General features: G+C 43.4%; 1 protein-coding gene across 3 annotated transcripts in view; it reads left to right on the top strand.

Moving 5' to 3' along the window:
• The window catches only part of PRAP1 (proline rich acidic protein 1), a 290,117-nt gene that overhangs the window by 237,120 nt on the left and 25,599 nt on the right, over positions 1 to 27,398 (top strand). The window contains exon 1 of one of the 3 annotated variants that reach the window (XM_068255345.1): positions 23,535 to 23,578. The exons of the other annotated variants lie outside the window; for them this stretch is intronic. Coding sequence (XP_068111446.1) covers positions 23,571 to 23,578 — 8 coding nt within the window. The 5' untranslated portion in view covers positions 23,535 to 23,570. Of the gene's footprint in view, positions 1 to 23,534; positions 23,579 to 27,398 lie in introns of those variants that run through there. 3 annotated transcript variants of the gene reach the window in all.

Below are 27,398 nucleotides of genomic sequence, written 5' to 3'. Positions count from 1 at the left end.
TCTCCTGGTTTAAACTCCCACTCCGCAGACCGTCTCTTATCTGCCTGCCTCTTCTGTATGATGAAAGCCTTTTTTAAATTTTCTCCGACATTAGCCCAAATCCTCTTGAAAGATTCCTGCCACTCCTCCAGGACAGGGAATGGAGAGGTCGACACTGGCAAAGGAGAAAATTTGGGAGATTTCCCATTGACAATTTGAAAAGGCGCATAACCAGAGGACTCATTCCTGAGATTGTTATGTGCGAACTCAGCAAATGGTAGAAACTCCGCCCACTGGTGTTGGGCGTCCGCCACATAACATCTCAGGAACTGTTCCAAAGATTGATTAGTCCTCTCTGTCTGGCCGTTGGTCTGTGGATGGTAACCTGATGAAAAGGACAACGACATACCCATCCCCTTACAGAAGGCCCGCCAGAACCTAGAGACAAACTGGACCCCTCTGTCTGAGACAACATTCTCTGGAATGCCGTGTAATTTAAAGATATTTTGAATGAAAAGATCTGCTAGTTTTTGAGCAGTAGGGAAACCACTCAAAGGCACAAAGTGGGCCATCTTACTGAATCTGTCTGTGACCACCCATATGACAGTCTTTCCATTGGAATCTGGAAGTTCTCCCACGAAGTCCATGGAAATATGTGTCCATGGCTCCTGAGGGGAGGGCAGAGACTGCAAAGTTCCAACTGGAGCCAGTCGGGAGGGTTTGCTCCTGGCACAGATGGTACAGGTCTTAACAAATTCCTTGCAATCTTGTTGTAGAGATGGCCACCAGACAGATCTACACAACAATTCTTGGGTTCGGGTAATGCCAGGGTGTCCAGCATTCTTGTGTCCATGAAACAACTGCAGCACTTTGGGACGTAAAGTGCAAGGGACATAAAGAACCCCTCTTGGTTTCCCTTCTGGGACTTCTAATTGAAAAGAACTTAAGAGGCTAGGAAGGTCTTCAACTATCTCAGTGGCTGCCAGGATGATCTCTTTCGACAGAATACTTTCTGAGGAAGGAGATGGAGCAGTTTCAGGTTCAAAACAACGAGAAAGGGCGTCCGCTTTAACGTTCTTACTCCCTGGTGTGAATGTAATTATAAAATTAAAACGGCAGAAAAAGAGAGCCCATCTAGCCTGTCTGGGGGTGAGTCTTTTAGCTTTTTCAATGTACTGTAAATTTTTATGATCCGTGTACACAGTAATTACATGCTCCGCCCCCTCTAACCAGTGGCGCCACTCCTCAAAAGCAAGCTTGATGGCTAATAATTCCCTGTTTCCAACATCATAATTTCTCTGGGCAGGGGAGAATTTTCTGGAAAAAAAAGCACAGGGATGAAGCTTGCCCTGAAGTCCTGAACGTTGAGACAATACTGCTCCTACTCCAACCTCTGAGGCATCCACCTCCACTATAAATGGGTAAGCAACATCTACATGATGTAATATGGGAGCAGAGCAGAATGCCTCTTTCAGAGAGTAAAATGCCACAACTGCTTCTCCTGACCAATGAGTGGCATCAGCCCCTTTTTTTGTCAAATTAGTAAGCGGAGACACCACCGAAGAGAACCCCTTGATACATTTTCTATAATAATTTGCGAATCCCAAGAATCTCTGTAGTGCTTTAAGCCCAGATGGTTGTGGCCAATCCCTTACAGCAGAGACCTTCTTGGGATCCATGGACAACCCTGATGTAGAAATAATGTAACCAAGAAAGGCAATCTCCTTTACCTCGAAAACACATTTCTCTAATTTCGCAAACAATTGATTCTCCCTGAGTCTTTGTAACACATACTTCACATGTTGGCGGTGTTCCGTGATATTTTTAGAAAATATCAAGATATCATCTAAGTAGACGATTACAAAGCGACCCAGTACCTCCCTAAAAATCTCGTTGACGAACTCCTGAAAAACTGTAGGAGCGTTACACAACCCAAAGGGCATCACCAAGTATTCGTAATGCCCCTTGGGAGTGTTGAATGCCATCTTCCATTCATCTTCCTCCCTGATACGGATCAAATTGTAGGCCCCCCTTAGATCCAACTTAGTGAAAACAGAAGCCCCGGGAACCTGTGTAAATAAATCGTCGATTAGCGGTAGTGGATACCGATTCTTAATTGTGATCTTATTTAGACCCCTGTAGTCAATACAGGGGCGCAAACCACCATCTTTTTTCTGAACGAAAAAGAATCCCGCTCCTGCAGGAGATCTTGAAGGGCGGATGAAACCCTTCTGCAAATTTTCCTGAATGTACTCGTCCATGGCCAATTTTTCTGGGGACGAGAGGTTGTATAGGTGGCCCCTGGGTGGCATGGTTCCTGGTTTCAAATCTATTGGGCAATCAAAAGGTCTATGGGGGGGTATTTGATCTGCTGCCCTAGGACAAAAGACATTAGCATATTCCTGATATTGTGGAGGTATTCCTTCCACTTGAATCTTAGTAGAACACAAAACTACATTCTGTAAACAATGTTGTGTACAATAAGGCGACCAAGTAGTCAACTGCCCATTCCCCCAATCAAACTGAGGAGAATGTAATCGTAACCAGGGCAACCCTAGTATCACCGTAGAGGTAGACATCTTTAAAACGAAAAACTGTATGGCCTCCCTGTGCAGAGCTCCCACTTGCAGCGAGAGGGGAGGTGTCTGACACAGTGGGGACTTTCCTTGCAAAGGAGTGTCATCAATCGCTGTAACATATAAGTGTCTTCCTACCGGAAGTACAGGGATATTTAAACTTAAAGCAAAGCTTAAATCTAAAAAGTTAGCTGTTGACCCGGAATCTACAAATGCTGTGGTAGGAAAGTTCTGCCCTTCCCAATTTAGGGAACAGGGCAATAACATTTTTTCTTGTTTTGGAGGTAAAACAATTCCACTTAGGGTGGTACCCCCTACCACACCTAAGCCGAGGAGTTTCCCGACTTCCTACCACAGTTTTGTGCAATGTGGCCCTTTTCCCCGCAGTACATGCAAAGACCCTCTCTGCGTCTTCTTGACCTTTCCGCCTCCGTGAGGCGCCCGTGGCCTAACTGCATCGGCTCCTGTCTCAACTGCTGCCGAGCTACTGGCCCCAGAAGTCCTAGACTACATGGGGTACCTGCCCTTCTTGTTGTACCTCAGACGCCTATCTATTTTAATAGACAGCGTAATAGCCTCATCTAGATCTTTGGGTTCCGGATGACTAACCATCACGTCAGTTACTGCTTCCGACAACCCATCTAGGTATCTATCCAAGAGTGCATATCGCTCCCATCTAGAGGACACAGCCCACTTCCTAAACTCTGACGCATACGCCTCAGCAGTACTGCGTCCATGTCTAAGGTTTTTGAGCTTACGTTCGGCCGTGGCGGCACTATCTGGATCATCGTAGATGACCGCCATGGCCTTAAAAAACTCCTGGACAGAAGACAGAGCAGGATGCTCATCAGGTAAGCCATAAGCCCACATCTGGGAATCTGCATGCAATAGAGTCTTGATAAGAGTGACCTTCTGAGCCTCGGTTCCCGAGGACACAGGTTTCATCTCAAAGTAAGACAGCACTCTGTGACGGAAGTTCTGGAAATCTGACCTTGTGCCTGAAAATTTCTCAGGAATGTTCATTTTAGGCTCACTAAGAGCCGGGGGAGGTAGAACGTTAAGTGGTGATTGCAACCTTTGGACAGTTTCATTTAACTGAGTAATCTGAGCCTGCTGTGCAGTTACAGTAATCTTCAGCTGTTCTAACTCTGCCCTTACAGTCTGAAGCTGGTTTATCACCCCCTCCATCTTACTTCTTTATGGTCTATGTTTCTGTAATGTTTGGTGTCAGCAAGAGGCACAAATATCTGATTAAGTGGTGATATACAGAATCACCACCAATGCAGAAATGTTAGAGTGAAATAGTCAGTATCTTCCTGATGGTAAATCAGCGGAAGGCTCACTAACACGGTAAGTGCCTGAAATTATCTACTCAGACCAGTGTCACACCCCGAACCTTGATTATTGGGGATCCGCAGTATCGCCAATAATACAAGGATAGACCCGATTATATAGCAATCTGCGGAATTGCTAATAATGCGGGTAGAAGTAAAGCAGTGGACACACGAACAACATGGAAATAAACAAAGCAGTAAATATTCACAAGGTTGTGGAAATATCCACCACACGGCAATTCCTCAGAGGTGTGGTTACCTCTGAATGGGAACCCCGTGTGTGAGATCCCCCAAAGTGGCAGTGGAGGAATCTCGGCCTCTGGCAGTAACGGTCTGCTAGGGCCGGCGTCTCAGGGAGGCAAGCCTCAGATAATAACCCAACAGTGGGAGACATTCCACTGAAGAGAGCAAGGTCAGACAGAAAGAGGTTCGGCAACAGTACAGGCGGCAACAGTACAGAGACGTGAGACGAGAGAATAGTCAGGAACCAAGCCAATAGTCGTTAACGGTACGGGCTGGCAGAGTACAGAATCAGGAAGCAGAAGAGAAGTCAAGACAGGCACAGAATCATACACAGAGAATCAATAACAATAATAATCTCCTAGTCTAGGTGTGAAGTCCTTGGTTTCAACACCTGGGATCTAGTCTAAGGTCTGAGTGCTAACACAGGGTATCGCAAACACAGACGAAGTGTGACTGAAAAGCACTTCCTTATATACTGCCTGGGAGAGAAGTCTCCGCCCCAGGCAGCAACCAATCAGAGCAGGCTAAAATGTCAGCTGACCTCCAGGTCAGCTGACACGCTTTCTAAGAGTATAAAGGCGTGTCTGGCGTGCGGCCGCACCCTCTAGAGGCAAGATGGCAGAACCCTGGTGAACAGCATGTTGGTGAGTTTGGAGCAGAGTGCTCGGACGGGTGTGCACAGCGGATGCGGACGAATTTCCGCATCCCGCGTTGGAAGGTCCGCTTGCCGGACTGGATGCGACCATATTTCCGCAATCCATCCGGCGTTGCAGATTTTTCTGTCTTGTATGACTTCATTGTGACTCAGTCACAAATGTTATTTGTTGTTGTTGTTCATAGCAGAGAATCATCCTTTTCTCAGCATAATCAGCATGGGTTTACTAAGGACAGGTCTTGTTTGACAAATATCCTCAGCTTTTATGATGTGGTGAATGCTAGTGTAGATATTGAGAATGCTGTAGATGTGATATACTTGGACTTTGCAAACGCCTTTGACACTATTCCCCACAACAGTCTGCTGTAAAAGTCGAGAATGCAAGGACTGGGGAAGAGTCTGAGTGCATGGATAGGGAACTGGCCAATGGACAGAAAACAAAGAGATGTGGTCAATGGATCATGTTCAAAATGAGTGACTGTTATTAGTGGGCCCCACAAGGGCCAGTACTCTTCAATTTATTCACTAATGATCTAGTAGATGAAGTGGAAAGCAATGTTCCTATTTTGGCAGATGATACAAAACTGTGCAAAATAATCAACTATCAGGAAGTTAGTGACACATTGTAGAAGGATCTGGATTGGATGGCTATATGGGCACATAAATGACAGATGGAATTCAATGCTGAAAAATGTAAAGTCATGCATTTTGGTCACACCAATGGTCTAGCACCATACAAAATAAACGCGATACAGATGGGGACATACATGGAGAAGGACTTAGGAGTACTCGTCAACAACAAGTTAAAGAGAATCTGTATTTTTAAAATCGCACAAAAGTAAACATACCAGTGCGTTAGGGGACATCTCCTATTCCGCTCTGTCACAATTTCACTGCTCCCCGCCGCATTAAAAGTAGTCAAAAACAGTTTTAAAAAGTTTGTTTGTAAACAAACAAAATGGCCACCAAAACAGGAAGTAGGTTGATGTACAGAATGTCCACACATAGAAAATACATCCATACACAAGCAGGCTGTATACAGCATTCCTTTTTAATCTCAAGAGATCATTTGTGTGTTTCTTTCCCCCTGCAGCTCTCACACACTGAAGAGTTACATGCTGATTGTTTCTTCCTGCAGACAGCTCTGCCTGGTGTCTGTAATTCCTCAGTATGTGACTCCTTTAACAACAGAGGAGGATTTATATCCAGCTTGTAAAAGATAGGAGAGCAGAGAAAAGCTGGCTAATGTAAATAACACACACACACTAGGGAGTGTGCATAGAGGGGGCCTGGAGGGGGGGCGTGCATCACAGATTTACAACACTGAAGTTGGCAGCCTTCCAGACACAGGGCGACAAGTCCGACAGGGGACAGATAAGCTGATTTATTACAGAGATGGTGATAGTAGAAAGTGCTGCAGTAAGCCAGAGCACATTAGGACAGGTTTAGGAACTTGTAGGATGGTAGAAAACAGGATGAAATTTTGTTACAGAGTCTCTTTAAGTAATCGTATTCAATGCCAAGCTGCTGCAGCTAAAGTAAATAACATTTTGGGATGTGTTAAAAGGGAAATAAAAACTTATGCTAGCATAATATTGCCCCTGTTTAACTCTCTAGTAAGGCCGCATCTGGAATATGGAATTCAGCTCTGGGCTCCGCCTTGGGCTAAGTATTCAAGGAGTCTGAGATTTGCAGTTTTCCCAATGTGTCTAGCAGCTGTTGTGTCAAGTACCATGTGGAGTATTTAAAGTTTTTAATCAGGTCATCTATATCTTGTATTTGCAGACTATGCTGGTATTGCATTTTTGAGCAGATGCAGAGACAAGCAACAAAATTGATTAGAGGGATTAAAGGTCTCCCTTACCAGGAAAAGTTAGATAAACTAGGCTTATTTAGTCTGGAGAAAAGATGCCTTAGAGGAGATCTAATTAACAAGTATAAATACATCAGAGAGCAATGTAAAAGCTTGGCAGATGAGCTTTTTATCAACAGGCCTGTGCAAAGGACTAGGGGACATGATCTGCCAATGGAGGAAAAAAGTTTTAGCCATGTATATAGCTGGGCAGCACGATGGCGTAGGGACAGCACAATGGCGTAGTGGTTAGCGCTCTTGCCTTGCAGCGCTGGGTCCCAGGTTCGAATCCCAGCCAGGGTACTATCTGCAAGGAGTTTGTATGTTCCCCCGTGTCTGCGTGGGTTTTCTCCAGGCACTCCGGTTTCCTCCCACATCCCAAAAACATACAGATAAGTTAATTGGCTTCCCCCTAAATTGGCCTTAGACTACAATACATACACTACATGATACATACATACACATATGACTATAGTAGGGATTAGATTGTGAGCTCCTTTGAGGTACAGTTAGTGACAAGACAATATACTCTGTACAGCGCTGCGTAAGATGTCGGCGCTATATAAATACTAAATATTAATAATAATAATTTAGCAGTAGGGTATTGTACCGTGTTAGCCATCAGTAAAAGCAAACGTTTTAAATCAGGATGATACCCAGGGGCGTAGCAATAGGGGGTGCAGCGGTAGTGACTGCATCGGGGCCCTTGGGCCAGAGGGGCCCCGAAGAGCCCTCCCTCAACTACAGTATTAGCTCTCTATTGGTCCTGTGCTCATAATAATCACTTCTATAGATACTTTAAATAGTGGTGATCAGTAACAAGCTGCTCCCCATCCCCTTCTTGCACCTCTGACTCTGTAGTTGCCATTGGCAGGTTTTGGTGCACCGTATCAATTGCTATGTATAAAGTGCTTGGGGGCCCCATTGTAAAACTTGCATCGGGGCCCACAGCTCCTTAGCTACGCCACTGATGATACCATTTATTGGCTAACTAAAAAGAATAGGAATAAGCGAGCTTTCGGCTTTGCAGCCTTCGTCAGGCTTAAATCCTGTTTGCTTGCAGGCTGATGGTACAGACAGCTTTATACATGCAACATCAAAAGGGGATACATAGATTTTTTTTCAAGCATAAATACATGTCATTAAAATGCCTTAAGTGAAACAACATCTAAATGGGGTGGGAGGTTGTTAGTTGAGATAAGAATCCTTGTTTACACTATGCTCACAGACCTGGGAGTTGGATTGTCACAAAGGCATCTTAAATTCTGAGTTCAAAGGTTAGCTTTATAGGCTGAGAAAGAGTTTTTGGCATTAAATATCCTCATCCTCATACCAATATAAAAAGTTTTTGTCCTTATTCAAGCCTTTGTCCACCGCTTTGAACCAATTTATAAATTTTGTTTCTGCTATTAATCGATCATTTGACATTTTGAAGCCACCCTTCAGGGCAGTGACACGAAGATCATACATGCTGTGTCCGTTGGAACAAAAGTGTGTAACAACTGGGAGTTCAGATTTGGTATAGTTAATAGTGTGCCTGTGTCCATTCATATGTTTGCGCTGAGTTTGTCCAGTTTCTCACACATACATAACATTGGGGCATTTAGCACATATGATCAGATATACCAGATTGGTGGATCCACAGGAAAAAGTGCCTTGTATTCTGTACTCCTGTTGTGAACCTGGTATCGTTAACCTGTCGGTGGAGTAAATGTGTCTGCAGGTCCCACACCTTTTTTGTCGGCAGGGTCATGTTCCGTTTTGTTGAGGCCTATTCAAAGAACTCCTGACAATCATCTGTTTTAGATTGTGTGGTAGCCGATATGACAAGAGGGGAGGTTTAGGGAATATCTTCCTCAGTCTGTGATCCTTGTGTAAAATGGGATGAAGTTCCTTAGCAATCCTCCTTAAGATTTCCGGGTGTGGGATGTAGGTGACAACCAAAGGGACACGATCCTCTTTCTGGTTTTGCTTATATTTCAAAAGTTCAGTCCTGTGGATGATGTTGGCTTTCCTGATTTGGGCCTCAGTAATAGGAGGACTGTAACCTTGTTTAACCTCCTTGGCGGTATAAGCCGCCGGAGGGTGCCGCTCAGGCCCTGCTGGGCCGATTTGTTTAATTTTTTTTTTTGCTGGACGCAGCTAGCACTTTGCTAGCTGTGCCAGCACACTGATCGCCGCTATCCGTCGCGCCGCACGGCCCCCCCCCCCAGACCCCGTGCGCTGCCTGGCCAATCAGTACCAGGCAGCGCCGAGGGGTGGCCCGGGACTCCCAATGACGTCCCGACGTCATCCCGCCCCGTCGCCATGGCGACGGGGGAAGCCCTCCAGGAAATCCCGTTCTTTGAACGGGATTTCCTGATCGGAGATCGCCGAAGGCGATCGAAGAGGGCGGGGGGATGCCGCTGAGCAGCGGCTATCATGTAGCAAGCCCTGGGCTCGCTACATGATATAGGGGAAAAAAAATTAAAAAAAAAACTGCTGCGCTCCCTCCTGGCAGATTTTTTTATACCGCCAGGAGGGTTAAAGAGTAACTGTCGGGCATAAAATCAAAAATCAATTATTTTTTTTTTATCTGGTAAACAAGTAATAAGGATGCTAATCAGGCAATCCGAAAGTTAAAATCACTATTACTTTTCTTGTTGATAATTTATCATTTCCCAGTTTACATGACTCTTATTTGGTACACAGAAAATTTGGTACACAAAAGAGAAGTTGCAGGGCTTGCTGGGTTGTCTTTTTTTGCTTCTCTACTTCCCCTCAGACTTAACTAATGCAGCCTGATTAGCTGAAGCCTCTTTCTCTCCTGTTTTCCCCTCCCAAACCTCTGTTCCTCTCTGATTGGCTAAAATTTCTCAGGCTGAAACAATGCACTTTCTATAGTGAAGGGCGGGCAAATCAGGCATAGGAGACTAAGGGCAGATATTACATCACAACTGGCTTCAAAATAGCCACAGTAAATATGGAAACTGACTAGAATAGGATTCTCTACTTTTTCTTTATAAAATTCACAGGAATCATAACGTGGACAGTGCAATACATATGTTATGTAAGTAGAGCAAGTATTTATCTACTTCTAGATTTGTTTTTTTTCCCTGAGATAGTATGGCTTACAGCTCCCCTTTAATGAAAGTATTCTTAAGGTGATCCAGGTGCTTGTTTCTGTCCATCCTGTCAGAACAAATCCAGTTGTACCTTATAGCCTGGCTGTAAATTATAGAGTTCTTAATGTGCTTGGGATGAAAACTGTCATATCTTAGGTATGTGGGACGGTCTGTAGGTTTGTGATACACAGAGGTTTGTATGTTGTTACCCCTGGTGTATATGGTGGTGTCCAGAAAGTAAATTTCTGTGTGAGAGTAGGTAAGTTTCAATTTGATTGTAAGATGGAAGGCATTGAAGTTCCTGTGGAACTGGAGAAGATCATCCTCACTTGCGGACCAGATGATTAAAATATCATTAAAGAAGCGGAAGTAGGCCATGGGTTTTATGCGACATGCATTGAGGTATTCCTCTTCAATTTTGGCCATGAAGAGATTTGCATACTGTGGTGGAAACCGTGAACCCATCGCCACGCCCATCTGCTGTAAATAGAGGTCCTGTCCAAACGTGAAATAATTATGAGTGAGAATGAATTTGATCAGTCCAGCAATAGGCTTTACCGGTATGCCCTGACGATATTTACAACAGGCCTCAATACCATCATCATGGGGGATGTTCGTGTACAGGGACTCCTTGTCCATCGCGGCCAGTATGGTTCCCTCAGGTACTGGGCTGATGGCTGTCAATTTGTTCAGAAGGTAGGTGGTATCTTGTATGTAGCTGGGTCTTTTACAGACAAGAGGTTTCAAGATGTTTTCCAGCCACCCTGAGATGTTCTCTGTAAGAGTTCCGCTCCCTGAGATTATGGGCCTCCCCGGGTTTCCCCCTTTGTGGATCTTGGGAAGCATATAAAAGCAGGCTCTTCCATGCTCTTCCATGTATTTAGGAAAGGGTTCTTTATGTTAAGTGTGATTAAAATGTGGAATGTATTACCACAGGAAATAGTTATGGCAAATTCTATATCTGCGTTTACGGGGACTTAGAGTCTTTCCTTGCGTTGAAAAACATCGATGGATAAAATTACTAGGTAATTTCTGGCGGTGTTGATCAAGGGATTTTATCTGCTTGCCACCGGGAGTCAGGAAGGATTTTTTCCCTTTTGGTGCTAACTGTCCAATGCCCTGTAAGGGTTTTTCACCTTCCTCTGGATCAACATGAATTTGTGAGGGAGCAGGGTAGTGTTGTACCTTATTTATTGGTTAAACTTGATAAAGGTATGTCTTTTTTCCACCCAAATAACTACTTAACTTTGTTAAGTATTACTGAGTACTATACAACCTTCTTTTTTTCCATTACAAGTACACTTATCTCAGTCAACCTAGAAAAAAATAAAAGAAGCATTTAAACTTTTCAATATGAGGAAATTGTGTATTAAAAAAATGAAAAAAAAAAAAGTGTTAAGCATTAATGTGTGGAATCTATTTATCTCATGCTAACTACACAACATAGTAATAACACACATGACATAAATAAAGTTCTGCTAGACACCATTAATTGTGTGATATACTTTAAAGTAATTTTAAATATGTTTAAGAAGCTGTTAAGTGCTGAAAACTGGCAGTGATCCCATTTGGCAGTCATTGAAAAATGGTTTTCGTTACCCCCATTGACTTCATTAAGATATATTTTTGCAAAAGACAAATTTTCTCTTTGTTCAAAAATGATGGCAATGTGAAAACTGTTAATTTCAGTTACCACTTATGCTGAGCCGGAAGAGAGTAAAGAACATCCATCTCTAAACAGCTTTTTGCTATTGTTTTAGAGAACCGGAGGGGTCAAAACAGCAGTTTGTCCACTTCAGATATCCTTGCAATAGCAACATAAAATTATACATTTTATACATTTGTACACTATTTCAGTCTGCTTCACAGTACTATGTTATTTCCTCATAAAGATTCACTTGGTTTCATCCTTTTTAAAACAAAATGAGGACAGACCAAAAATAACTACATTTCACAGCTTCTTCCATGAAATTCAGTAGAGGCATTTCAAATTTAAATGAGAAAGGAGTGCAGCAATTTCTCTGCTACATCCTAGCAGAAGAAGGTGTTAGCTTATCCTAAGAGGGGGTTAATGTTGAGGAGCTCTAATTAAACAGTGCTACCAACAGAAGGTAGGTGTAGAATCGTCATGCAGACATCTTCACACATTTTCTATCAGAGCCAGTCCTGAAGCATTATGAATATTCAGAAGGAATTGTGATATAATGCTTTGATCAGCTCACACTCACAGGCATCCATTAGAAATTATTCATCCACCACATCTTATAAAATATGATGAAACTATTTACAGTTTAAGAAAAAATCATCTCAATATTGATTGCACTGTGTTTTCATGTTTTGTTTTCTTGGGGATTTTGTGACAGTTTTAACCACTTCAGTACCATCACCCTCTGCCCCCTTAAGGACCAGAGGGTGCTGGTACAGTAAACCGCCGCTTCCTGACAAATCGCTGCAATAATCCGTCGCTCCCGCCGGTCACGCCGCTCTGTCCCCGCCGCAGGCTGCTCTCTCTGCCGTCGCTATGATGGCAGAGCGCTGTGCGCTGGTCAGGAGTCGCTTTCATTGGCTCCTGACCCTGTCACTCAATGTAAGCTAATGGGAACGGCTTACATGAATGACAGGGCCAGGAGCCAATGAAAACGGCTCCTGCCCGGCTCACAGTGCTCTGCCGTCATAGAGGCGGCAGGGCAGCACATTGCGGCGGGGACAGAGCAGCGAGCGCGACGGGGACAGGCGGGGGCGCGCGGTCAATGGGATCCGCGCCACCCGCACGGCGTATATTTAAACTGCATCGGTCAGCAGGTAGCTAAGGCTACTTTCACAATTGGGAGTTGTCTTTTGTTCTGGGAAAAAAACAGGCTTGCAAAAGAGGGGAAAAGCGCTGCTTTATGCCAGTGGATCCATCGCACCAAACTGCTAATAAGCCAATGTGAACAGTAACATCTGACCAAATAAAATCCCAGGTTTCTGTGCCTAGGATTTTATTTGTGTGCCACCGTAGAGCGCAGTGGATGGGGCCATGCGTGCAGGCAGACAAGGCTGCGCTGGTGGTTGTGGACATTGCCATGTGTATGTACGTGGCTGTGAGGCAGAGGTGGACATGTGCTAGCACTACATTCTAGCGCTCACTCATCATTGAAATCGGCCTAATTGCCTAGTTATAGTGTAATTGCATTGTGTTAGCAATGTGATTATATTGTTTTAAAGAGGCAATTTAACCTCTTGAGGACCACAGGGTTTCCCCCTTTAGTGACCAGGCGATTTTTTACAATTCAGCACTGTGCAGCTTTAACAAATTATTGCGCAGTCATACAAGTTAGCACCCAAATAAATTTTACTTCCTTTTCTTCCCACCAATAGAGCTGTCTGTTGGTGGGATCTGATTGCTGCTGCGATCTGTTTTTTTTTTTTTTCCAATTAATTTAAAAAGGGTTTTTTTTGTGTGTTTTTGTTTTTTTTAAGATAAAATCTATCTTCCTTCCCCCCGAGAACCCACCATGTCAAACACCTCTCATAAGCATCAGCCTATAAAGGGGACTAGATTGTGTCCCTCTCCTGGGGACAGCTCAGTGACAGAGATGTCCCGTGTACAGTGATGCGATAGATTGCAGTGCTGTACAAATCAAAATACTGAGGTTTTTTTTAGTTCTAAAAGCCTGCCAGCTGCGATTGTGGCTGGCAGGCTGATCACGGAGCTCCGCTGTGTTCATTTACGGAAGTTCACCCTAGAGCAAGCGCGAGCTGCTGTCAAATCTCGCGCATCGCGAGGTCATGTGCCAGTGCGTGATCAAGGAGCCACTCTGCGGCCACCATCATGCGTGAGGTTAAGTAAAGTGCCCAGAAGGATATTTAACCTCCCTGGCGGTAAGCCCGACACAGTGTCAGGCTAGCTGCAGCAGGGGATCACCCCCGGAGGATTTTTTAAAATGAAATTTGTTGTATTTTGTAAAGCTAGCACTTGGCTAGCTAACTATGTGAGCCAAGTCCCTCTGGTCCCCTCCGATCGCCCCCGAACACCTCCGGTATACGTACCCCCCAGGGATCCCGCAATGGCGCAGCCTCCCAATAAGCACCCGGCTTTGCTATAGGGAGGATCGGAACTGCGCATGACTTCAATGAAGTCATGACGTCATGCCCGATCGTCGCCATAGCAACGAGTGATGCTAATTGGGAAGCTGCGGCTCTCGCGGGATCGCGGATGGGTGAGTGTTGCCCGCGGCGATCGAGGGGGTCAGACCGGTGCCGGGGACTTAGTGCTAGCTAACATACAAAAAAACCTTTTAAATTAAAAAAAATCCCTCCTGCGGACGCAGCCACTGAAACTGCGTACCGCCAGGGAGGTTAAACCTGCTGAAAAAGTAAGGATGGCCTTGTTAACAAATGGCAGCTCGTTGTCTAAGTGGCTAGCATTCTAACTTAAATGTGCTACAGTACCAGGATTAATGCCTGGGAATTTAACTATTCGCATGGAGTTTGAGTGTTTTCCCAGTGTTTAGATGCATCTTGTCCCTGTACTCTTCTTTCCTTCCCAAAAACATATTGTTAGTTTATTGGTTTCTCTCTGAAAAAAATGGACCTAAACTGTGATATGGACATTAGACTATGACAATTCTGCACAGTATAAATCAGGACCTTAACTAGAAAGTTGGGCAGCACGGTGGCATAGTGGTTAGCACTCTCGCCTTGCAGCTCTGAATTCCCAGTTCGAATTCCAGCAAGGGCAACATCTGCAAGGAGTTTGTATGCTCTCCGTGTCTGCGTGGGTTTCTTCCTGGCACCCCCCCCAAAAAAAAAGAAACTGGAAAGGCAGGCCAGCCAGGTTTAGTTGTCTCCAGTATAGGTTGCCTGCATAGGTGCCTCCTGTATGGACAGCCTGATATAGGTGCCCCCTAATATAGGTAGCCTTGTATAGGAGCCCCCGAGTATAGATAGCAGGTATAGGTGTCCTCACTAAAGCCAGGTATAGGTGCCTCCAGTATAGACAGCCAGGCATAGGTGTCCCGAGCCAGGTATAGGTGCCTCCAGTATAGATAGCCAGGTATAGGAGCCCCTAGTATAGATAGCCAGGTATAGGTGGTCCCCAGTATAGGTAGCCTGGTGTAGGTGCCCCAAGTATAGATAGCCAGGTGTAGATGCCCCCAGTGTACATAGCAAGGTATAGGTGCCCCCAGTATATCCAGGTATAAGTGTAGCCAGTTAAAGGTGCACGAGGGTTTTGAGGAGGGAGCAGCGGGCACACACAGCGGTGGGGATGGGGGCATTTAGCGCTCCGCCCTCCAGCAGCTTGCAGGGAGACTCTGCATGACCTTGATCTTCTATGTCTCTAATGCCGCTGACTCTACTTCCTGTTTAGCGGAAGTAAAGTCAGCGGCATTGGAGACATAGAAGACTGGCGTCACGCCGAGTTCTGTCGCCTGTAGCCAGGAAGAGGTGAGTCTCCCTGCCACTACACTAATTTCTGGAGTGGGGAGTGATGAAGGGGGGGCCCGACCCCCCATCACCGCTGTGTGTGCCTGCTGCTCCCCCCACAAATGCTGCGCCCCCTCCTGCCCATAAAAATGGCCCTGGTCGGGCCCCAGAGCCACGCCCCCCCCATGTTTCTCCCCCATGGCTGCACCTATTGTGGGGTGATTGCTACCCCCAAGGTATAAATGCATAATATAATAATAAATCAGTTTCTGAAAAATTGAAATAACGATTTCACTTTTTGCAACTTAAGTTAAGCTAGCCAAATGTTTATGGAGTTAATGGTATAATTTAAAAAATAATGTTTTTTATAAGTTTGTACAAGAAACTAAATTAATTATTCAATTGCTTTAAAAAGAATGATCCAACTCAATTTTCTGCCTCTCCCATTCAATGATGGCATTCAATGGAAAAACAAGACAAGACAAAGACAAATAACATTTATATCGCGCTTTTCTCCTGGCCGACTCAAAGCGCCAGAGTTGCAGCCACTAGGAAACGCTCTATAGGCAGTAGCAGTGTTAGGGAGACTTGCCTAAGGTCTCCTACTGAATAGGTGCTGGCTTACTGAACAGGCAGAGCCGAGATTCGAACCCTGGTCTCCTGTGTCAGAGGCAGAGCCCTTAACCATTACACCATCCAGCCACTGCTTGTAATCAATCATTATTAAATGTACAGATTTTGTAAAGATGAAATAATTCTATCAAATCCATTGTTTCATCACATGATCACACTTTACTGTGTGTAGCCATCATTAGATTTTTGAAATTAGAATTTTGTGTACTAAAACGTTACTTACATTACAGCACTCTTCATTACAGCAACTACTTGAGCTGTCACAGGAATCAAATAAAAGTAGTTGCGTAAGAGAACAAACACGTTGACATATAGATAGATAGATAGATAGATAGATAGATAGATAGATAGATAGATAGATAGATAGATAAATAGATAGATAGATAGAGAGAGAGAATCTCAAAAAGAAGAGTGCACCTTAGTAGAGTCTTGGTCATCCAGCACCGGTTGTTGCCGGAAAAGTGTGCTTTCTGGTTGCTTGAGACTCTATGCTAAAGGAAACCTAATGTGAAAAAAAAATTGTCCATTTACTTATCTGGGGTTCTACCAGCCTCTGAAGTCTTAAACTTCAAAAACTTAGGAAAAAAATGACATTGAATATGGGCCATAGTCAGGTTGAAAAAAAAGACATTCATCCATTAAGTTTAACCAGAAAGTATGGTACTAGCACAACACTAGCCTGCATTAATATATCCCAGTTGATCTAGAGGAAAGCGAAAAACCCCTACAAAGCTTGGACCAATTAGTCCTAAATATAGAGGCAAATTCTCTTAGGCAGGGGACACACTTGTTAGGTTTCTGCACACTTGTCATTTCAGTGTATTCCAGAGCAGCCAAAAAAATCACAGAAAATCATGTGTGGGAATAAACGATTGGAAACACAAAACGTAGAATGATGAAAACCTGGGAATCACAGTGAAAGGGCACGTTCCAGTGGATTTCTCTGCCTAAACCTTTCCTAGGAGAGGTGGTAAAAACTGTAATTAAACATCTCAAGCCTGAGAAAAGCCTAGGCTCAGAGGTCCTATATTCCCAGTATTACAAGTCCTTGGATAATATTCTGATTTCACATTTGGCAGTAATCAATACTGTTGAGAATGGGGCAGACTCTTTGACCCGCATGTTCAAACACATTGCTGTTATGTGACAACAAAGGATAAGCAGCAAGCAGGAGCAAGTTCCCAACCCATTTCTCTAGTTAAAGAGGATCTCTAACTAAGGATTGAACTTCATCCCAATCAGTAGCTGTTACCCCCTTTCCCACAAGAAAGCTTTACCTTTTATGGGGAATAGATCATTGGGGGGGGGGGGGGGGGGCTGATTTTGTGGTGAAATCCCTGCCACAGTGTCATTTTATGACCATCTTCCTGACAGTTTGCTGTCTGTGAACCTCATTGCACTGTGGGAAATAATGTTTTTTTTTAACTGCCAAGCAAGCAATACCTCCCTCTGTGCATTGAACTCTCAGTAATGCACATTACGTACAGATTATAATAATAATATTTTTATAGTGCTTTTCTGCTAGTGACTAAAAAGAACTGTGACCCTGTGTTATGCAGTCGCAAAGGCTCGGGAAAAGAGGTGGGTTTTTAGCCATTTCTTAAAGTGAACCGAGCACCATTTTTAACACCCAGGGCAGCTCTATAGCAAATTAAAAATGCATTCTAAACTGTGGTTTATTATTAAAAACACCTTTCGTTTTACCTCATCTTTTTACATTTAAGGGTTAAAACAGGCACTTCTTCCATCCATGAAAGGACTGCGGATGCAGAGCAACAGATGATGGAATGCAGATAAGGAATCACCTTATTAGACTTAATTGACCACAAACAAACCCTGAGTCTTCCCCATTGTACTTCAAAAGGAAAACATTAGCCACATGTAAAGAATCTCACACCTAGCCTCCATAATTGCAGTGTAAAAGCAGCAGGCTTTTGAACTCCTGAAACATGGCAGCCCTTTCAGCTATTTGAACCCAGGAGTTGCTTAGTTCCCTTTAGGGCCCTTTTCCACCAGCGCGTTTGCGCTGGCTGAATCGGAAAGACGCAAACCGCTAGCGATTTTACAATCGCTACGGTTTGCTTTTTAACATAGGAATCGTGGTAGGTCATTTCCACTACCGCAATTCGTTTTTTACGGAAACGCGAACGCGCGGCGGAGCGATATTTGCCGCGATTTTGCTATGCAGTGCATAGCATAGCAAAATCGCGGCCGCAAACGTCAGGGAATCGCCGGTAATTGTGATTCAGCAATCGCTAGCGTTCAGCGTGAACGCTAGCGACTGCTAGTGGAAAAGGGCCCTTAAAGCTGTCCAGAGAAAGAGCCTCTCGCACTGATTGTGGAAGTGAGTTCCATAGAGTAGGGGCTGCACAGGAAAAGGGCTGTGCACCAAATGTTTTTAAGTGGATCCTGGGAATAACCAGATTCATCTGATTGGCAGAGCGAAGGGTGCGTGGAGGGGCATATAGCTCCAACAGATCTGCTGTGTACTTGGGTCCCATGTGGTTTAGAGCCTTGAATGTCAGCAGACAGATCTTATGCTGGGAATACACGGTTCGTTTTTGCCTTCGTTTAAACCTTCGTTTCGATTGTGCCTTTTGTCCTTTTCGATCCCGAAATAATCGAACATACGGTTAATATCACCACCCACGGTTTCGTTTTTTTTTTCGATTCTGATGGTTTCGTTTTTCCAATGATCGAAGGCTGCAAAGAAACGAAACGACAATCCCTTTTTACAGGGACGGACTAGCATAAACGAACATATAATCGATCTGAACAGCCATCAAGCCTACCAATGGCTCGATTAGATGGATAAAGAGAGATAATATCAAACATGTTCGATCACTAGTCGTTCGTTTTTGGGGTCTATTAATCGAAACTATAATGAGATTATGACTATTTTCACATACGTTTTCAACACTCGATTCGTTTACCGAACGAAACGAAGGCTAAAACGAAGGCAAAAACGAACCGTGTATTCCCAGCATTATAAAGGATTTTCCATTTTACTGGTAACCATTGAAGAGTTTGCAGTACTGGGGAGGGCTGCTGCATTCTGTACCCCACCCCACGGAGTCTTTATACTGCACAGCATCTCCCCCAATTGCTAGTTTGAAGGGGAAGAGTTTTGGACTTTATCCATCATGTGTGGATCGCCTACCACCAACACCTCTGTTTTGTCAGAGTTCAGCCTCAACCAGCTGGTGTTCATCCAGTTTTGTAATTTCACTAGGCAGGCATTCATGGGTGCTGATGGGTTTTGTGTGCCAGGCTTGAAGGACAGATACAGTAGTATGTAGACTGCGTAAGAATGGTATCCTAGGCCATAGTTCTGGACTATTTTGCCCACTGGGAACATGTAGACCGCAAAGAGTAACAGTGATAGCACAGAACCCTTTGGGACTTCATAAGCAAGTGGCACTGGATTAGAGAAGTGGGTGCCCAGACACACTTGCTGCATCCTGCCAGATAGAAAGGACTAAAACCAGCTGAGAACCGCACCCCTTAGGCCGCAGTTATTCTTCAATCACTGGATTAATATTTTATGATCCACAGTATCAAAAGCTGTAGACAAGTCAAAGAGAATCAGAACTGAGCACTCGTCCTTGTCTCTTGCTGTAAGTAGATCAGTTATTACTCAGACTAGTGGATCAGCAAAAACTCGGTATACAGAGGCGCCAGAGTATACTCTGGCGCCTCTGTATATTGAGTTTTTGCTGATCTTCTAGTCCACCCTGGGTGGAGGGGTGCATCCCCATCTACTATCTACAGAGAGCAACTTCTTAACCTGAGTGGGGTCAGGTCCTAATGCTCCCCACCTGCATTTAAAGTGGTTGCCTATGGGTAACCCGTGTTTGTGAGTATATATATACATAAAATTGTATTGAACTCTTCATTTTACCTGACAATACTGCACCATATTGGGCTCTCGATTCTCTTCTTGTTTTTAAGCATACTCAGACTAGTGGCATTTCAGTGCTGTGCCTTTTCCTGAATCATGACTGAAAAGCATCAAATATTCTGTTATCTGAAAGCCTGGCTCCTAGCTGGTTGGAGACTGCTTTCTCGACAACTTTTGATAGGAATGGTAAGTTTGCCACAGGTCTGTAGTTGGTCACAGAATCCGGATCTAGTAATGGTTTCTACAAGAGGGGTTCTATGATTGCTTTCTTTAGTTTCTCTGGGTACAGCCCACTTCGCAAGGATCATTGAGTTATTTTGTGTAGTGCTGGTCTGATTTGCTTTTGGCACTGCATTAAGGGGCCAGTTGGGCTGGGACCAGGTCACAGGTAGTAGGGCAGAGACTTTGGATGAAAACAGCAAAATCTTCTACACTCAGAACGTCAAAGACTTGCCATGGTCGTACAGTAGTAAGCGTATGCAAAGTCCAAAATTCAGTTGATTTCATTAGTGTAATGCTGGCACGGGTGGCAGACACTTAGTTTGTAAAGAAGGCAGATAATTATTCACACATTTTCCTTGGAGAATGTGGTTGGGGGTTTTAGGCATAAAGGATTGCAGAGTGTTTCCACTGTGTCAAAGAGTTATGCAGCTCTGTTGTTGGCTGTAGATATTTTGCACGAGATGAAGTCTGATTTTCTTCTTGGTTATTGCTTCTTGGTATTGTTTGAGGTTATGGACTAGACTAGATTTGTGCACCTCAGATCCAGATTTACACCATTGTCTTTCTAGTCTGCACCCTTCCTTTTTAAGATTCATGATGGTTTTGTCAGATCAATTAGCTTTCTGCTTTTTGGTTGCTGATTTGATGCGCCATGGGCGATATTTTCAAGTGTTTCATATACCATGTTGTTTTACTGGGTTACTAGGGTGTTGGGGTCCACTATGGAGCAGATTTGTAAAATCCAGGCTGGCAGTTATCCTCTCCAGTGTTAATTTATTCAGGGGACGGAATCTGATTATTTCCTTAGGGTGCTGCTTGATAGGGTGTTGTTCAGTAGTAAACTGTACTATGTGGTGTTAAGACCATACTATTGGGGTTACCGTTATGTTGCTAATGTCCATCCCTAGGTGGAACAATAAGTCTAGGGTGTGTCCATCTCTGTGGGTAGCAGATTTTACAACTTGTGTGAAGCCTAGTCCGCCCATGAGGTTTATTAGTTAATTTGAATCTTGTGATTAAGTTTCATCAGCCAAGACTTTGAAGTCACCAAGAATAATCCATCTTGGATAAGACAGTGTCAATGAGGCCAGTAGTTCTGAGAATTCCTGCAGGAATGGGTCAGCACCTTTGGGGGGACGGTAAACCACTAACATTTGATGCCTTTACCAGCTGAGATCTGGTGCCTATACATTCAAATATACATTCATGCCACAAATTGCTACACCCCATCCTCTGCGGTTTCGTCTTCCCTCTTAGGACCAAGTAACTGTTTGTGATGGTTGCTATCAGAGTGGGACCCGCATTTGCATCAATCCAAATTTCAGTGATACATGAAAACTTGCATGTCTGAATAAGGTCCGCAATAATGGCTGTCCTATTGTTTACAGAACGGGCATTGCAGAGCGATGCTGTGACCGAATAAGTCTTCCCAATGGCAATTGGATTCACTGCAGGGATGTTACTGCATCTGTGACTAGATCACCTGGCAGAACTAAAGATGTCCCCACCAGGGATACATTTCAGAATGTAAATCAGGAAAAATAAAGATTTTACAATGGACAAACACTGACTTAATAATCTATAAAATAATATTGTAAATATTGTAGTGTATTTTCACTACAGTTCCTCTTTAATGTAGATTTGAAAATGTATGCAAAAATTCCAGCCAACAGGCTAATACAATTTTATGAGTTTTAATTGGACTAGATCAGATAAATACATTTTTATTTTGATACTATTAATAAAACCCTTTAACATAGACAGTCAATAAAAGGATTTACACATTAGTAGATGAACTGTCATTTTTTTTAATCTCCTTCCTCGCTAGTTCCATTCCTAATCTTCTAAAACAATTATAGATGTTTACACTATGTACACACACACACACAGACACAATCCTGTGAAACAAACGATGAACGATCATTACTCAATCAAGTACCAAAGATATTTAACAATATGATGTGAACGACAGCAGAAGACAGCAAACAAAAATTCCAAATGATCCGTAATCAATAAGGTTGTCAAACAGTTAAGGATCTAGACAAAATCCCCTGAACGTCCCAGATACATCATTTAAAAAATTGTTCGTAGCTCTGTACAAACTGCTGACTATGGAGGGGCACATGTTTTACATCACACTGCAGGCAGGGGAGGGGCGTGCACAATGGAATTAGCCATTGCTCGGCCAAGTGGATCCACCTGCCTGCATTTTATATATGGCCTGCATTTTATACTGTATATGGGCAAATGTGTACTGCTTTTTATATATGGGCTAATGTGTGTTGCATTTTATATATGGACTGCATTTTATATATGGGCAAATGTGTGCTGCATTTTATATATAGGCAAATGTGTGCTGAGTTTTATATACTGTATGTGCTAACGTGTGCAGCATTTTATACATGGGCTCACGTATGCTGCATTTTATATTTATGTGTTAACGTGTGCTACATTTTAAATATGGGCTAATGTGTGCCGCATTTCATAAATGGCTAATGTGTGCTGCATTTCATATGTGGACTAACGTGTCAGACATTTCATATAAGGGGTAATGTGTGCTGCATTTCGGTTGTGGAGTCATTTATGCATTTCATACGAGGGGTAATAGTTGCTACATTTGACATGTGGGGTAATGAATGCTACACTACTAGCCAATGGGCTGGGGCTGCTGTAAAAAGGCCACTAGGTTGTTTTTTCCCAGGTTCAAAAGGTCCCAGTCCTCCCTTGGAGGGGAGTGCTGGAGGGAAGCATCATGCCTGTCCTGGCTTCACCTACTACTTTCCCCGTAACGCCTTTGAATCTATTAATACAATGCCCTCTCTTATCACGGGGTTTACATGATAAGAGAAAGGGTTTACATGATGAGAGAAAGGTGCTGTAATCATAGAGACTCGGATAATAGGAAGAAAGTAGATAATTGGTGGAGCCGCGGAGAAGTATGTCACTTCCCTCCACTCGCTCCCTCTGCATATGGGGGGGATAATCTGGCTACCTATACTTTAAGGGCTAATCTGACTACCTATGCTGGGGGCCCCTCTAGCTACCCATACTGGGAGTACCTCTAGCTAGTTATAATGTGGCTACCTATACTGTGGGGTACTTCTAGCTCCCTATACTCGGGAACAACCTGGGGCACAAAGATATTTTATCATTTTTGGGGGCGGGTAGGGGATACCTCAATGAAAATGTTGCTATGGGGCCCATGATTTTTAGCTACACCCATGCCAACAACACAAGTACAAATACATACAAAATTGATAGGTCATTTGAAAATATCACCAAAAAGGATACATGTTCACTTGGTAAAGTGCAACAGAAACAGTAAACACTAGGGGGAGGACCCTGGCCTACCGAGCTTACAATCTACAGTACATCATATTGCTTGCTACTGTAACAATGAAAAAATAAAAGAAGTACTTGTACTCACAAATTAAACAAAAATAAAAACAGGATGGCTCGATAGTTGAACAAGTTTATGCCACTGCAATTCACCTTTAGAAAATAACTTTCTATCGTGTGAGCAACAGCCTGAACTGATCTTGTCATTATTAGAAGAGACCAAAGTTCTCTATATGGGCAGGGATCTGAACTTTGCCTCTAAGTTATAAACTATATATTCAGGCACTGAACTCTCAGGAAGATAGACTGACATTCGAACAGCCATGAAGGGGTAACTATATGCATGTTCATTATACGCTGAATCTTTTCTGTGTAATTCATATAACTGGCTTTCAGCTTTGTATAGAGTGGAGTAAAGTACATGAATGCTGAAAAGCCTAATGTGGGTTGTATGCATATAAATACAACATATATAAGCTCTGCAGCATATGTAGTGTTATTTTTTTAAGCAGTAGACACTTCGTTATGAAAATGATAGTTGCCTGACCTTATTGGCAATCCTCTGATAATCATACTCTGATATATATAAAAAAAAAAAAAACTTAATTTTCATACTTGTTCTACGAGTTTTATTTAGAAAGCATTTTACTTAAAAGATCAAAATTAGAGTCAGAAAATTACTGTAGGTAAGCTGATCTATCGATAAGAACATAACATAACTCGGCAATAAGCCAACCACCTTCACACACACTGGCGAAATGCTTAGCCCTTTCAACAACGCAGAGGGTGCACTGACAGTGCTGTTTCTGGCCTATTTGGTGCCCTGGACAAGAAACCCTGTCACACACTAGGGGCTTGATTCACTAAACCGTCATAACTTATATCACGGGCACGCTAGCATTTTGCGCATAACGGTTTACACGCACAAACGCAACGTTTTTTCGCACGCAAAAATTCAACCGTTACGGGCGTTATAACGTGCGCAAAATGCTAGCGTGGCCGTGATAGGAGTTATCACGGTTTAGTGAACCAAGCTCAATATGTGCACATTTTAACACACACTCAGACAGACAGAGACACACACACACTATATATTACAATATTAATGTAACATTAGATCTACTTCGCATGTACTTACTTTGTATTAAACCGTAAAAGGAAAAAAAAAAAAACCTAGAACAATACTGTAGCAAAGCACAACTGTTTCATACATAAATAATTTACCTATCTAAAGACTATGTACTCTATAAAGTGCTATGGAAGTTGTTAGCGCTATGTAAATACATGATAATAATATAATACAGTAGGACATTAGATTATGACAATGCTAGGGATTACATTGTGAGCTCCTCTGAGAAGATTTAGTGACAAGACAAGTACATTTTGTCACTTGTATGTATGCAATTCCATCCCCCCTTTCACAGTTACACTGAGTGCTTTGGTATTGACTAAGCAAAAATCTCCCCCCCCCCCCCCTTCCATTACAAGACCTGACCTCCCCAAAGGCCATGACACGTGGGAAAGCAGACCAAGTCTCCTGTTCTGTCGTGTGTTACAGCCATAAAGGTGGCTACACACTATGCAATCTGACTGTACAATCAATCACCAATCTTACCACTTTTATGTAGTATGAGACGTATTATGTTCTATGCCCTGATGTTTTTTATGTTTCTATGTATACGCTCTGCATCTGTCGTGCCAAGCCCAATTCCGGGCACGACCCAGTCGTGCTTGGCGAAATAAAAGCGATTCTGATTCTGATTCTGATACCTGGAAAATATATCCAAGTCACAGGGAATCCAGTCAGATGGCATATTGTGTGACGACCGTTAGAGTGGTTTCCTGTGGGGAGGGGAGGACATAGTTTGGCTAAATGCAAAACTGCGGTCTTCCTGATACTATGGGCAAACTGGAAGGCTGCCAGATGGTAAGGGAGTATTGGGGGCTGTCTGACACTAAAAATGTACAGGAGACTGCTTCACACTAAGTAGACACTGAGTGACTGCTATAGAATAGTGATGGATTGGCCGCCCCAGAGGGAAACTAGGAGCTTTTTCTCACCAAGGAGGAACTGGGGGCTTTCGGACATTAAAGGGGACCTGTCCTATGAGTTATGGGCTGGCACTTGGGGTGGTGTCTTTGCTGAAGAATAGCCCTGTGCACTGGAGAACAACTGTATACCGCTCACTCTACAGTAGATGCTCTGCATGGTAGGCTGTGGAAATCCACACAACTTATAAAAAGGGGACTTAACTTGCGATGAGCCAACATAATTTTTAAGTACAAAAATGTCACCTAGTCCAAGCATATACATAGTATCGTTTTTACAAGGTGAAAAATCATGGCAGATTTCTATATTGTTTGATGACATGTGTACTTTAGTGTCACAACAATTAAAGCTAGTAGTTTAAAATAAATTAGTTGGCAATAACTTTTTTATAGCCAGTACAGTTGCCAGTATGTCAGTCAATTATATAGGTTTTATATTGTTATCGTACTTACTAGGAAAAAAATAACAGGGGCTAGGCAACTGGCGCACAACTTCCACAGCCACATGCCCGACCCCCCGCAATCCGTGCATGGCAGTGACCCCAGGCAAAGCACGCACCCTATGCCCGTCCACTGTCTTTGCCCAAAGCCCGTCCACAGCGGCATGCTGCACATGGGCTCCAGGCAATTGGCACGGACACAGGAGGACACAGGGATAAAGGATACATGGGTGTGGTTTATATATTTTAAATAAGGTTCTGATCAATAATTAAATATTTTCACATTATTGATTTTTACCCTTCTGTAAAATAGAAGTATGACTCCTAATGTTTAAAGTACAAGCAACGTAAGTTTCAATGTCATTTTTTTTCAAGACAAGGAGGAAGTTCCCCACAATATCTGTAGCAAAAAAATGTTCCAACTTTATTGATTCAGGTAAAACCCATACAGCCAGCTAGCCCCGCTAGCTACTCAGCTGTATGGGTTTTACCTGATTCAATAAAGTTGGAACATTATTTTGCTACAGACATTGTGCAGAACGTCCTCCTTCTCTCGTCTTCGTGGGTTCAAGTCGCCTGGCTCCAGCACTGTCTAAGCAGCGGAGTTAGAGCAGAATTCACAATACTCTTACGTCTGCCTCATTGAATATGACCCAATTTAAGACATTTTAAGTACACTTATATAAAGTTCACTAATGCTTTAAATTCTATAAACATTTATTGAAAAGCATTGTAACATATAAGCCAAGTTTCAGAAGACTCTCCCTTGAGAGTTTATAACGTGAGATGGGTATGGAGGCTGCTGTATTTACTATATACTTGAGTATAAGCCGACCTGCGTATTAGCCAACCCCCCAATTTTTACCTGAAAAATGATTGACCCAAGTATAAGTTGAGGGTAGGAAAATGCAAAACCCCTGAGGACTCTGATCCTCCCATTCAGCCTCCCTTTAATTTCATCAACTTTACAATAATATGGTGATTGCCTTTTGCCTATGGATGTGAATTCGCATTTAGAATGGTCCTTTAGTTGACACTAGGTATTAAACAAACAGTTCATGAACATTTCCATAACTCAATTGCTGTTAGTCAGTCACAGCAAGCAGCAAAAGTTCATGCATAAAGTTCAAGCTTAGGTGCACATAATGTCAGGCGCCACTAGAGGACGTCATAGAAACGAGACAGCCGAACAAACTGAATATGAATTATGCTCACCGTTGCCGGGAACGTAAACCACAGATGCCACTCCAGCAGAGGTGGGACATTCCGGGACACATCAGGACAGCAACCTGCAAATACCGCTCTAGCAGCGGGAGGGGCAGAGACAAATCTAGACACAGAACTGCACAACCACACAGCCCCTCAGACACGGGAAACACTCCAGGACACAACAGCAAATGCTGCTCTGGTGGAGGTGGACACATGGAGACAAACAATCACACATACCGCTCTGGCAGGGGGGAAGCACTCCAGGACACAACTGCAAATACTGCTCTGGCGGGTGCGGACACATGGTAACACAGACACCCACATACCACTCCTGCGGGGGCGACACAAACACGCATAATTTCACATTGGTAACAAGATAAGCAAATACCACTCCGGCGACAGGGGGTACGTGCAGGGGACCCAGATTATACTGCTCCAGCAAAGGGGACAAAG

The sequence above is a fragment of the Hyperolius riggenbachi genome, chromosome 10, assembly GCF_040937935.1.
Source record: "Hyperolius riggenbachi isolate aHypRig1 chromosome 10, aHypRig1.pri, whole genome shotgun sequence".
Classification (NCBI taxonomy): domain Eukaryota; kingdom Metazoa; phylum Chordata; class Amphibia; order Anura; family Hyperoliidae; genus Hyperolius; species Hyperolius riggenbachi.
This window is presented reverse-complemented; position numbering and strand designations above follow the sequence as displayed.